Below are 14,516 nucleotides of genomic sequence, written 5' to 3'. Positions count from 1 at the left end.
GATAATAATAACAGAGAAAAAACATGTTTTCTTTTCATTTTCTCTCCATATATGGAGAGAAAAGTTGGGAGGAAAATGGAACCTACCTTATTTTCTCTCCAACTTTTCTTTTCTCCCACTTTTCTTTCCTCATTCAAACAAGGAAAAAACTACTTTTCTCCCCGTTTTCCTTTCTAGTTTTCTTGTCTCTCTCATTTTCTCTCCATTCAAACATAGCATTAGTGTCTACTTCTAGTAAGATTATCTCTAATGAAAGGATATCTATACTTATGAAATTGTGCTTACTTTAGTTTAAAATTTAGAAGGTATTTGACATATGCAAAAATCTTTTATATATTTACTTCACATATCATAGTTTAATTTTTACCCAAATGCTTTTTTAAGATTGGAAAAAGGAGGGGGAATGACCAAAGGGTGCACGCGGCACAAATTTATTATCTTTCCACAAGAGAACAACGCTATACTTGGGGCTTGGCCCTTTGGGTCTTGACCTTTATGGGTCCACATGCCTCTCTGGAGGCCCATATTCAGTGAAAAGCGCAAATTCATTCAGGGCCGCTAAGAGCTATTTTACATTCTTTTTGTTTTTTTGGGCCAAAGAGAGGCATTTTCAATTTTACCGCTATTGTTAGGATATCAATAGAAGTTGAGTCTAACCCAAAAAAAAAAAAAATCCCTTATAATATGATAAATTAATATTTGACTTTTTTACTGAAAAATGTGCCTATATTTAGCATTCGATAATGCTTCAAATAAGATTCTGTCTCGCAAAACAAATAATGCTATTATTAAGATATTTGGTTAGTAAAGTTATTATTCAATGTACAGCATATAACAACAAATAAAGTAATTCCTATTACATAATTTTGACTATATAACTATATAATATAATTTTCTCCCAAAAAAAATATGTAATATACTCCTCTGGTCCTTAATATAAGATCCATTTAACTAATTTGATTAGATTAAGAAAGTTATGTAAGTTAGTTAATTATAAGAAATATGATACGTTTTTCCTAAAACACTACAATCATCTTTCTTAATACCTCATCTCCCTCTTTTACTTGATTATGGTTGAGAGAGTATCTATAGGGATAATTTAGAGAAAACTGATAAATATGATAAATGGGTCTTATATTTAGGACCAAAACCAACTCAAGAATTGGGTCCTATATTAAAGACCGGAGGAGTAATTTATATTCAAGCATACATGAATGAACATATGGCCATTTATATCCTCCAAGAATCAACAATTAGATATTTATAACTTTCATTTTTGAACATTGATAGGGTTAAAAAGAACATTTCATATTTTTTTATTTGTTAAGATAAAATGTAAATTTCATTTCATAATTTCTTAATAGAATATTAAACAAATGCTCTGTAACAATCGGTTTATTATATCACATTTCCTATGATTTTTTGAACCCAACATGGACATAAATAGATATAAGCTATGATCTTGCAATTTCAAAGGAGCCTATCTTATTGTTTTATGAGTAATATAAGATTCACATTCATTATGTTGAGGTAGGAAAATTTTATCAATACGTAGAATATGTTTAAATTTGTCTTAAAAAATTTAACTTAAGAGCGCTGGCATTCAGAATTTTTTTTAGATAAATTGGTTTTAAAAATTTAAAATCATAGTAATGTTATCCTGATAATTCATCACCCCATTCATATTTATTGCCTTTATTATCTACTAGTTGTTCTTTAACATAGATGAGGCATCTAATATATAAGATTATAGTTGTAACTTAGAGCATGCCATTTATAATAAGATACTAAAAATACAAGAAATTCTTTCTTGTCTTTCTATTCTCCCTTCACTACCTCTATATTTCCTTTCAAGAATTTTTTTTTTTTAAGGTTTAACAGTTTCATACATTTAATATTTATTTTTTAATATTAATTAAATAATCTTGTGTGAAGATTTACAAAAAAAAAAAAAAGCTACATTTTGGGCTGCAAATTTCGTAATTGATGAAAATGCTCATTTTCTTCCCAGCTCGGAATGATGCAATCCGTGTCCAAAATCTTATGATCATGGACGAACACACTCTGGAATGTGGATGCAGCCGCCATGTGGCTTCATTCTTCCATCATCGACATTGACTATGGGAGTGTTTGGATAGAAACCAAATCATGGTTTCAAAAGTGTTTTTACAGTTTACGAAGTAAATATGTGAATGAATTTGTCTCGTTTTGGAAAAAAATGCTTCTGAAACTATAATTTGAAGGTTGTCAAATACCTTTTATCTCAGTTCACAGACTTTAATCACAATTGCTCTATTCACTCCCTGAGCTTAAGCGTTTTCTGCTCTGTGAGAACCCTCCAAATGGTTAAGGTTAGCAGTTTACATGAATGTTCAAAATCACACGAGAAACCGCAATCAAAAATCAACTTTCCATCAATGTCTTTTCCGCAATCTATGCCACATTCATTTGTGATTTTTGGAAAAAAAAAACATTTTTTCTTTTGCACGTTGTAATTCCCACGTGATATGCCACTTCGCTGGGGTTATGCGTTTTTCTTCTCGAGATCTGTGTCTGCCATGGATGATCCTCGATGAAGACAGGTAATCGTAACCGTAGATCATTAAGAGTTAGTAGCTTTGACCAGAAGGATTGTACAAATTTCCTTCGTTTTGTGCATATTCTAAGCTTCTGAAGTTGCAATTCCCTTCACCAACCTCTCGATTTATTAATTTCTTTTGGTCGATGCGTGCATCATTTTTTCAGATGGAGTATGCCTGAATGGTTTAGGCAACTTAATTTGGTGGGTGCTATCTGTTATGCATCGCGGAGCTTGAAGAATTGTACTGCATATGAATTGGGCTGTGAGAATTCTTATAATTTTTTTTCTTTTATGTCGGCATAGCATAATGTATGCATACACGTATCTAATTGCAGCTTGTGAAGAAGAAGAAAAGTTGCAGAGCCGATAGTACGGCCCATGTTACTTTATGTTTTAGAGTATGGATACTAATTAGTTACTGATGTGTCGAATGTGGGAATCACTCATTTTTTTGAGGTATCTGAGACCTTTAAATTTGTTTGTCTCTGACAAACCCTGCTTTCCTTTTATTTTCTTGATTCTTCTCTCTGGAGGAATAGTTAATGAAAATGATTCAAAAAATTGTAAGTCACACAACTGGTTTGAAATGTTATCCTCATCCTGTTTATTATAGTAGCTTAGCTGTATTGTGCACTTTCATTCATTTAATTGACAGCAATAGGTGAAGCTACCACAACCACGAGGATGATAGGAAAAGCCAAAAAGCATATACATTTTGCCATACCACAAAGGGCCAAAAATAGTGAACCGCAAAAACAAAATGTCTAACGTCTATACTTGCTATTAGCTCCTGACAGGGTCATTAATGGTTATCATCATCGTCACCATCAGTTTAACCCAGAAACCATGAGAGAGAGTAGTGTCCAAAAAACTTATTTTAGGTCTGGCCGTTTGATTAAAGAAAAGGAAATTGAACATGCTAGTAAAGAGGATAGTGACATTTTTATTAGGGTGCCCAACAAAATAGGCGGTGGCGAAGGTAGGGGTCCCTGTATGCTGGCTGTCTAGAAGCAGTTTATGTGGAGACAAATATGCCCCAGAGGGCCAATGATTAGTCCTACACGCCACAGTGCCTATTCATGGGCTTTGAACTTCGAATCAAAACTAACAGAGAAGTTCTTAGTTAAACATTAACCCATCTGTAAGTAAGCTGAGATGACTATTAATAGACCTGTAATCAAGATAATTCTCATTAAAAAATTTGCTTTACATTATTACATGTTCATTACTGAAGAGCCCACTTGAGAATGATACATATAAATATATAGGTGAAATCTGCGTTAGCATTTGTTGTATTATTTTGCTCACAATCACAGGCAGCAACACATGGGTTTGCCTTTATAAATATGTCACTTTCTTGTTAACAAACATTATTCTAATGGGTCTTCCCTGTGCTAGTGATTCCCAACACTTCCCTTTTCAATACATTTGTATGTATTTCTGTGTGCCTTGGCTCTTATTGGATCCATTGTTACTCCTTCAGACCTTGAGGAGAGAGAGACTCTGTGAGAAATGGCAAACCAGCAGAAGAGAGGGTTCTTGTACATTTACAAAGGCGGGAAAGGGAATCCAAGGAAGAATAATGAGCTTGATCAGCCTTCTGGAGTAATAGAGGCGGGGAAGAAATCCAACTCACTCGGTTGGCTAACTAGAATATCAAAAGCTCGAAGCTTGAATGTAGGCATTAATGGTGGCCAAAGAGGATTAGCGGCAGCAGCAGGAAGTGGATTTGTTGAGGCAAGAAAATCAACTTCTTGCTTAGAGATGGGATCAGGAGGGGCATATGAGGAGGGAAGAAAGTCAGTATCTGCAGAATCGGAATCAGGAGGAGTAATAGTTGAAGGAAGAAAGTCAGTATCTCACATCGAAACAAATCTGTTCGCAGTAAGAGGGATATCTGAGGGGAGAAAGTCAGTGTCCCAAATTGAAACACTGTCCTCTGTGACTGCATATCTTCAGGTGAAGGTTTTAGTGACTGACATGCCAAGCTTCATGCAAGTGCAAGCCTTTCGCTGTGCCAGGAGAACATATGATAGCCTGGAGACGTTTAGCTCCAAACATATCGCTCATAACATAAAGAAGGTATGCTTCAAATTCACCTACCTCTCCATCTGGAACAGTCAAAATCTCAGTTCCTTGGTCTCTTAAAACAGAACCCATGGTAACAGCCTAGTGATGGAAAGATTAATTATCTTGTATATCATGCATTTAAAAAACTGGTAGGCCAAATTATTCATAAATAAATCTACTAAATATGTCTTCATCTTTTATTAGAGAGACCTACTCCAGGCATAATTATATAGTTTCACATGGCATAATTATCCAAGGTATAAATTGAGCCTGTCTGCAAAATTTTTTTTCCCAGTTAGTTATGCATGTTCATATAATCTGCATATCATCTAGCTTGCATAGCATATTGTGGTGCAAAGAAAGCCAGAAAAAGTGTCTTATACTGATAATTATTTACTTATTGTTTCTTTTTGGAATTTTGTTTCGTGGATGATTGGGTATTGTTCGTCGAACCCCACGGAAGAATCAAATGAACAACTAGACCAGTCATGAATTGCCATGTCCTTTCTCTCTCTCTCTCTCTCTCTCTTCTTTTATTGTGTATTGGTCAGGATCATTCGAACTGGTCCAATGGCTCACTGATCTATGTCAACCACCTAGAATAGATCTCTCAATCCTGACCGTCCATTTCTTCAACCCAATTTAGTTAAGACTGTCCATTCCATTGTCAAAATCAAATCATTAATTAGATTCCCCATCTTACCAGATGTTAAAATAACATTAAACTCCTCAAGACCCTAATGTTGTTGCTAATTATTTGCACTTAGGGGGCAAAAAAAACAAGAAGAAGCATATCAGGCCCCTAAACTAATCCTATACATTTTATTTTTTTAACTCTCACCCCATGTGCACAACAGAAGCATGATTTTTTTTTAATTTATATATTTATTTCCGGTCGGCAAGATTTGTAAAATAGTTTCCTTCTTTATTGATTTGATAAATCATAGTATGTACCATGTATTAAATAATATAAAGTTCATGTGCAGGAGTTTGACAAAGCGTATGGTCCGGTTTGGCATTGTATTGTGGGCTCAAGTTTTGGCTCTTTCGTGACGCACTCAACTGGGTGTTTCCTGTATTTTTCAATGGAAAAATTGCATATTTTACTGTTCAAGACCAAAGTTAAGAAAGTTTCAGGTTGAATAAAATATATAATCTTATCATACAGGATATTCAACACATATAGACTTTTGATTCTGGAAAAAGTCTCAGTTGTATTTAGATATCTGTACATGAAAATTCGTATAATGTAATGAAACTTGTTTTATTATTATGAACATATGCTTTATTTTCTTCTCCTGGGTTTTCTTGGCATTTTTTTCTCATTCAATATAATTGAGGTTCTGAAACCATTTTAGCCCATTAGTTTGGTGCCTTATATAGGCGAAATGAGATTTGCTTTTAAATTTTATGATTTGTTATGTGATACAATTATATAGTTTGGAGAGTATTGCTTTTTTTGCATGGATCTGTTTGTATATGTTGAATAGAATGAGCTCATAAAAAAAATGAAAAAAAAAAGACTTTACGGCTGAGAAATTGATGTAGAATGCGGGAGAAGCAGGGAAGAAATCAGAGAGAAAAGAGAAACAGAGAAATTGAAAGAAAGCAGGAAGAAAAAATAACTGCAATCTGTATTCTGATTTATGGTAAAAATAATGATAAAAACGAAAACAGCTTTAGAAACAACGACAACTAATCCTAAATCCTAAAATAATGATAAGCCCAAATAAATCCAAATGTCCTAGAAATAATAATAAAATGGAAAACTAATCCGATATTGTTGCATCAGAAATGTAAATTGTTTCTCTAAATAAAAATTAATAAAATTTTTATTATTAAATAATGATACAATAGAGATAATAGATACCTTATGATAAATATTGTACTTCTCAATGGTGTTTAGTTTTACATTGAAATCACCAAAACCAGCCTGAAACAAAACAGACACAGTTGTTTTCTAATTTATTATTGATTAAAAAAAGGTTTATTTCTCACTCCGCAGACTCTTCACTTATATGGATTATGTTGTTAAGGAATAACTTAGTTGTCTTTCATTTTCTGAGTTTGCTAAATCTCAATGTTCTAAGATTCCATCAGCAACTGTCTCTTGGCCTCCTCCTCTCCAAACAAGCCCTGCAGGTTTATCAGCAAAAGGGCGTATTTTGTGTTGGATGCAACACAGATAGAATCAGATTATTCTTTAATTTGTAACAAGTCTCATTAATTATTTCCAATTTTTTTGGTGTTAGAATTTTTTATTTGCTCAGTTTTATTATTTATTCAGAGAACCAATAATATTACTAGTATTATTGGAATAATTTTTCATTTTCTTTGTGGGGGTGGAACTGGAAATTAAAGCCTCTTTCCATGTCATGCATAAGGAGAGGAAAGCCTCTTCCCTAATTTGTGGTAATCTTGATTCTCTAGGAAGCTAATTAGTTTAATTTGTTGCATATTAAATGCCAACTCTTAGGTCATATTTGATACAATGGAAAAGTTTTTAAGGCAAATGAGAAAGATAATGAAAAACGAAATTGCGTCTTTTCTGAAATTTTGCTAGCTAGGTTGTTATATGATAAAAAAAAATAAAAACATTCGAGTAAAAAATTACTTAATGAGTGCCAACAAAAATTAGTCTAGTTAGTAAGGAGTCAACCCATAATTCATAAAGTTGAGAGTTTGAATCTCATTACTGATATATATTTGTAAGAACTATCTAAGCCTAGAGGCATGCTTTGCCTTGGAAACTTAAGTCACTTAAACTTCTCGTTATAAAAAAGAAGTACTTAATGAGTATATGTTGGTAAACTTAAAAATTTCAAAAATAAATATATGTGTATGTGTGTCATAAATATCCTTTAGGAGAAATTAAAAAAGAGATAATTAATTAGTCTTAAACTATAAAGATGAAGGTCGTTTTTTGCCTTTCCAGTAATAGCTGTTTTATGGCATACCAACCATACTAATATAGATTTTCTCTTTAATTTTCCCTTAATTAAAACTCACCAAACACAAAATTGAAACAAGAAAATATGAAAATGATAACAACTATACGTACCCTGCACACACACACACACACACACACAGTTTTTTTTTTTGTCCTCAAATCATTATTATATACATAGGCCGGCACCTTAATAATGTCATTTTTTTAAAATTCAACATTTTTGTTAACTGAGGGATTAAAATTAAATACTACTAACTTGGTTAGGTTATTAGCAAATGCGTTTGAATTATTCAAAGTCTTTTTTATTAATTTATTAACTCTTAACTAATTAAGCTTTTAAAAATCGGGTTCTTACTAATTATCTAGGCCAAACAAGGTTAGGCTACATAAGTATGAAATTTTCTCCCAATGATAAATTTTTCTTCCTTACACAAGATTTAAGTTCAGGACCTTAATTATAGGAATAAGTCTGGGCTAGTTATTATTATTATTAATATTTTGCTTTTACAATGGCCCTAAATCTAATCTTTCTCTGTGTTTCATTATAAGCTTTCTTCAATTTAGTCATCAAAGAATCTTTCATATGTATATATGGACATTTATGAGAAAGGAACAATTAAACGAGGCCCTGAAATTAAGTGATTTTCATTTTGAAAAGCATAATTATCTTCCATAAACTAAATGTATATCATGTTTTGATCAACAGAGAACATCAGAGCCAAAAATATGCATAAGAATCTCATTAATCTTGATTATGTATATGTTATTCTAATTCTATGGCATACAAATTTTTAACAAGAACTTCAAAAACGAAACAAACAACTGAAACAGAAACAAAATAAGGATAAAAAAACAGTTCAAATTTACTTGCTCAAATCCTCAACAGATTGTTCATACATATATATACACATACATATTATATATATATATATATATATAATCACCTACGTTTCTTAGGCTTTGAACTGGTGCGATGATGGTCGACAGCCGCTTGTTTGCCGAAGAAGCCACAAAGTCCGCAGGTAGGCACTTTGGGGGACGGCGGATCATTGGGAGGGAGGGAGACGTTGACGGCCCGGTAAGGCCGTGCTCCGGTGGAGCGGCTGCAATCGAGCGTTGGCGGGGGATCAGGAGGTTGTTGGTGGTGGTTATTAGGGTTGTTTTGGTTATTGGAGAGGAACTTGTCGTTCCAAACCAAGCCTGAAGAGCCTTGTCTTCTGAAAGATGTCACAGACCTTTGAAGTTCAGCCATACATGCCTCTCTCTCTCTCTCTCTCTCTCTCTCTCTCTCTCTCTCTCTCTCTCTGTGTCTCTGTCTCCGATATATGGTTTAGATTGGAGGGAGCTTTGGAGCCTTGGGTGGAACCTTGGAAGGAACTTTGAAACGAAGAAATTTATATGATAATATGAGAGAGAAAGTGACATTTATATTATTTAACAAATAAAATATAAATTTTGGGAAGTTGTCAGTAAAGGACCAAATATGGGAATTGAGGACACTTATGGACGCGAGTTTAGAAAATGATAAGGATATTGGTCCTTAGCTGTTAAAAAAAAAAAAAATTTGTGTGCCAACGAAATTGTCCTTCACTAAATTAGGTTATAGTGTTTTTTTTTGCTATTTACAAAAACATTATTTACAATATTGCAACAAAAAAAAACGGAGAGGAAAAAATTGACCAATATGAATTGCGTAGGATGCATATTAGTATATATAAAGACTTATTTTTACAAGTTGTCTATTAGGAGGCATAATATGAGTTTCAAATTTCTTAAAACTCAAATAATTAACAAAATTGTAAATAGTTAGTATTAAATCTTGCACTTATGAACCAAATATCTTAAATTAGAGTTTGATAATTTGATGTTGATGCCTTGATGGTGTTAGAATAAAATTAAGAAAAAATCACAAAAAAAGATATTTGAAATAGAAAAATTGTAAACAGGGACCCATTATTATATTATTATTAGTTTATACAGTTTCTCATGTAATTACAGTGGGTTATTAATAATTCAATCCATTCAATTTATACAAATATAATATTTTTTGTGGCCAAATAACCCAAATTTGTATGTGCATATGCTGTCTCTCCATATAGGTGTGGCTCATTTTTATTATTTTATTTTATATAAGAAGTCAAGTTTTTAAAAATACAAAGTAAAAGAAGAATATTTTGGGGTGGGGAGACATGAGAATTTCTTGAAATAAGAGGGGCCATGAATACAATCCATATACATATGCCTTATTTTTTTATTATTTTATTTTATAAAAGAAATGTTATATTTTTAAAAAATACGTAGAAAGGTATAAGTTTTCAAGAAAAACATATCACTATTGTTTCAATAAGAAGTGGCGAAGAATTCAAATAGAATAACATATCCCAATTGAATCAAATATGTAATACACCTTATAAAGATCCTTTACTTATTTCAAAATCTAATCATATATAGTCACACAACACCCTATGCATTGTACGAGGAGAAATTTCTAGTTATTTTTCATATGTCCTCGTACCTATGATTGTTTTGGGAGTATTGTGGTTGTTATTCCTAAGCTTGACTTTTAGGAGTTATAGATATTGGATCACTATATGGATGTGTCCATTATTAAGAAGTGAGATTGTGAATGTCACAGGTTGTTGAAGGTTTAGGATACATTGAGTGTAATTTGTTGTGTTATGTATTCCTTAGTCATATATTGGGGAATTTTTGTTCATTAAAATAATTAACTAAATTTGCTGTGAGTGTTTTCTTCTTTAGGGAAAAAAAGGTTTTAAAATATGCGGTTGTATTATGAACTAGTAGTCATTTATAGAGGAAAACTTAGCTAACTTTTAAAGTGTAATTAGAAGTGAACCTTAGAGGAAGAAAAAAAAAACAGAAAAAAAAATTGTCTCAAACATTGTTCGTATTAATAATAATAGTATGGATAAACATCAAAGTATAAAAGCAAGTGATAAGGTCAATGTTAGAGAATCTTAGAAAAAGGAATCAAAATTTTACTAGAGAGATTGGTGAAAAAAATTAAGGACAGAATAAGACGGGTAGAGGCAGTATTAATGGATTATTTATGAATAATATTTGTGAAAGTGGGGGAAATACTTAAAATAAAATTTTAGCTTGGGAGGCAAGCTATAAAGATGTCTAAAACGTGTAACTTTATATATATGATCGGTTAATCTTCAAAAGGCAAGTTAGGTAAAGGGTATGAGGCCACATTTCACTTATAAAGTTTTGTTTCTGACAAAGGAATTAAAAATTATATATATATATATATATATATATGATTAGTTAATCTTCCAAAGATAGGTTAAGTAAAGGGTATGAGGCCACGTTTCACTTATAATAGTTTTGTTTCTGATGAAAGAATTAAAATTTTTTTTTTTGTTTCCTCTGATAAGCATTTGGTTTCAAAGGATTTGCAATGCAACTATAACTCTTGATACAATCTTATGCTTTTCACAGATTTCATTGTAAATAGAAAATTTTCATGAACTATATTTTGACTAGTAGTTCACTCAATGCTCATGCATCTTTCTAAAGATTTCCATTTCATTCAATATGCAAACAAAATCTTAACAATATGTTGAGTTTAAAAAAAAAGATAATTCTTTTCAAATATCAAGATTTCCATTTTATCTTAATTAAATATGTCAATGAAAATATTGAACAATAAGACGTAGGAGGTTAAGTGAGTTCTGTAGAGAGTATGACAGAGGCGGATGACTTGGTTTTCACATGAGACTGTAGATTATAGTAGATACTATGTTGAGTTTTGGCGGATATGTCTCTTTGACATGTCCTTTGACAATATGAAAGTTGTGTATGAAAAAAAAAAGAAATTGTTGGGTTAAGATTTAGTTAAGAACAGCACTATAATATTTTTGAAATAAACAATTAAGAAACAAAACCATCTGACTTGTTAAGGTCGTATAGAGGGGAATGACTCCAAGTGATGCTACTTGGAAAATCGAAGAAAAGATGAAGCAAGAACATCCCCACTTGTTTGTTAGGTATGTGTTTAATTTGTATGTTTGTTGTGATTGTTTGACGTGTTGTTTTGTTTGTAATTGGTTGTTTTGATTTGGATACCTCTAAAGTTTGGGGATAAAATTTCATTTAGGAGAGGAGAACTGTAACATCCCAAAATTTTATTTGGGTTTATAAGTAGTTATTTATAGAAAGTTTGGATTAAATCTTTGATAAATATATATAAAATAATAAATTCAAGAAAATAAGATATTTAAAAGAGAGTCAAATAATATAAAACAAAATTGTAAATAAGTGTATAGGTATTTAAAAATAAAAGTAGAAAAAAAAATGACGATGGATGATGATGATGATATGAAATAGATTGAAATTCAAATTTTGAATCTGTTATATGAATTTTAATAAAATATATACATTTATAATTATATATATAAAAAAAGATTTGAGTTTAACTTTAAAAAGAAACTTTGGAATGATTCTGGGAGATTTCATATAAGTCGGTTATAATGAGATTTCAATAATAATAACAATAAGATAAAGTAATTAATTAATTAAGTGAAGATTTATTAATTTTAAAAATATAATAACTTAACCCTACTTCCTACCCACTTTTTCTTCATCCTTTAGCTGCCATTCAATTTCTTCTTTAGCTTTTCCACTACTGTAGACTAGTGATTTTTCAAAAAGCACTACTCCTTCTGCTCTAAACATTCCATCATCATAAATCAAAATAGATTCAAGTCCACCGTAAGCCTTCTTGTAATCATCATCTCTAAGCTTATATATATTTATTAAGGTGTGTACCGACTTTTCTTTTTCTTTTTCATCTCTCTCTTCTTTCTCACATTTGACAACTATTATTCATGAATACACACACATATACTTTAATAGGAAAAAGGATGAGAATGGCGTGACACCATTGACTACTGTTTTAAAACTTAATGTTTCTTTCTTCATTGATTTTTTTCCCCTCCCTCAACCTCTTTCTTGTATCATGCGTTTTCTTTTCAGATTTTTTTGCCTCTTTGTATGACTATATGTGTGTGTATATATTTATGTATATGCTTGATGGAAATAGGAATAAATACAAAAACACACACACACACCCTTTACATCATCACCCTTTTCGGTACTTCTCCCTTCTAATAATGGGTGTGTGTATATAGGCATGTATGTATATATAAGACTTGTGTGTGTGTATATAAGACATTCGGTACTCGACCCTTTATATATAGGCATGTATATATCTATAATACATTCGGCAATATATATAGTAATTTACGAATGGTTAGTAGGATGAAGGCTAAATATATATATTTTTGAACTTTACATACAGTAAGGATTTCATATAAGTTATTATGAAATGTAAAATTTTAATAGTACTTATGAAAAGGTAATTAGAAGAAATCAGTAATATGTATTGTGGGCTCTAGGATAACTTTGAAGTTTTAGAGTAACTCTCATGTAACATTAAAATAAGTATAGGATATAATTTTTTTTGTCTAAAATTATAAATTAATATTTCATTATGTTGACTTTGTAGACTCTCTTCGAGAGCCTTCTTGATTGGAATTATGATTGTGATTGTTGGAGAGCTAGAAGAAACCAGGTAACTTGAGGTTTTTCCATGTGTGTGCAATCTTTATCCATTATGATTAAATTTTTATTGACTCTATCGACTTAATTGGTACAAATAAATAAATAAGACTAAAAAAGTGAAAGGATATAATAATATTATCTTATGTGTTATTTGAATTTTCTTGCAAGCATGAATGTGTTTTGGTTGTTTTGTGAAAATTTATGGTAGATTGTTTTCTTTCAAGCATGCTTGCATATACAGCATTTGCTACATATTCATGGCATACATAGGCGGTTGGACTTGGGGGTTTATGATACTGATATATGTGATAAACTGTGACCACGTGGTTTGCCTCCATTCAGTGCAAAGTGGTTGGCCTTTTTAGAGTCCCATTCCTTAATACTTACCTGGCCAGGTTCGTAGAGGGGGAATGTGGGACAGTGACACCTCCTGGTTCTTTTAAGGAGGGGAGCCATAGTCTAGGTTTGGGCTTTGTATCTTTGGCCAGATATATCCTAAGTACTGGAGTAGCTTTGGTCAGTCCAGTGTATGAGCCAGACCATGTATAAGCTTATGGTTCCGGTCAGCGGAATAAGGTTGGATGGAGCAATAAGGGAGGAAGCATCCGTTGCATATGAACATGATATATTATTAAATTAGTTACATATTTTGCTAACAATTATTTAAGCTGTTGCAATATCTATTTGCCTAGCTAATATGAAAGTAGTTAGGTAATGATTGTATCTACATGGTTAAACTTTGGTTACTAAGACGTTTGTGCTCCCCTTTAATTTAACATTTTCAGGAAAAGGTTCAAAATGAGGGAAGGCACCTGAGGAGTAAGCTTGAAGGCTCTATTGTATTCCTTATGTGTGGTACATGTTTCTTCCATTTATGTTTAACTTTGCCGTGACTCTAGGATATTTCTTTTGCGTTCATTTTATATAAAAAAAGAATATACTCGATTTACATGATAACTCTGCTAATTTAATACTTAAAATTCTATTTATACTTTGATCTTAGTCTTAAAATAGTTTTATTTTTACTTGTTAATAAGTATACAGTTTTTAATCATGATAGACTTTTGTCACTCTAGTTTTACCTTTTATATTATGGTTAACTTTTATCAATTAGTTTTCAAATTTTCTACCATGGTAGATGTTTTTTAAATTTGTCTTCCTCGTAATTATACAACCCTACATCATTATGACCATTACGAAAGAATGGTGTTACAGTTTTGATAACAATTAATAAGTAAATGGCAACAAATTTTGTGAACAGGTCCTTTATGTAATTTTTAATTTTTAATGCGTTTTGTTGCGATTTTTCCTAAAATTAAATTCTTC

General features: G+C 31.6%; 2 protein-coding genes across 2 annotated transcripts; one reads left to right on the top strand and one right to left on the bottom strand.

The window, feature by feature from the left end:
* Window positions 1–2,303: 2,303 nt before the first annotated feature.
* LOC114737618 (uncharacterized) lies at window positions 2,304–5,945 on the top strand. Its single transcript, XM_028925572.1, has 3 exons — window positions 2,304–2,351; window positions 4,065–4,663; window positions 5,638–5,945. Exons 2-3 carry the CDS (start codon window positions 4,094–4,096, stop codon window positions 5,791–5,793), a joined length of 726 nt encoding a protein of 241 aa, XP_028781405.1. The 5' UTR covers window positions 2,304–2,351; window positions 4,065–4,093; the 3' UTR covers window positions 5,794–5,945.
* Window positions 5,946–6,728: 783 nt separating this feature from the next.
* On the bottom strand, window positions 6,729–8,976 carry LOC114737613 (uncharacterized protein At1g15400-like). Its single transcript, XM_028925565.1, has 3 exons — window positions 8,922–8,976; window positions 8,550–8,883; window positions 6,729–6,787 (listed from the first exon to the last, which is right to left on the bottom strand). Exons 2-3 carry the CDS (start codon window positions 8,851–8,853, stop codon window positions 6,729–6,731), a joined length of 363 nt encoding a protein of 120 aa, XP_028781398.1. The 5' UTR covers window positions 8,854–8,883; window positions 8,922–8,976.
* Window positions 8,977–14,516: the final 5,540 nt, after the last annotated feature.

The sequence above is a fragment of the Neltuma alba genome, unplaced genomic scaffold, assembly GCF_004799145.2.
Source record: "Neltuma alba isolate B1F8T4 unplaced genomic scaffold, ASM479914v2 tig00013470_pilon, whole genome shotgun sequence".
Classification (NCBI taxonomy): Eukaryota; Viridiplantae; Streptophyta; class Magnoliopsida; order Fabales; family Fabaceae; genus Neltuma; species Neltuma alba.
This window is presented reverse-complemented; position numbering and strand designations above follow the sequence as displayed.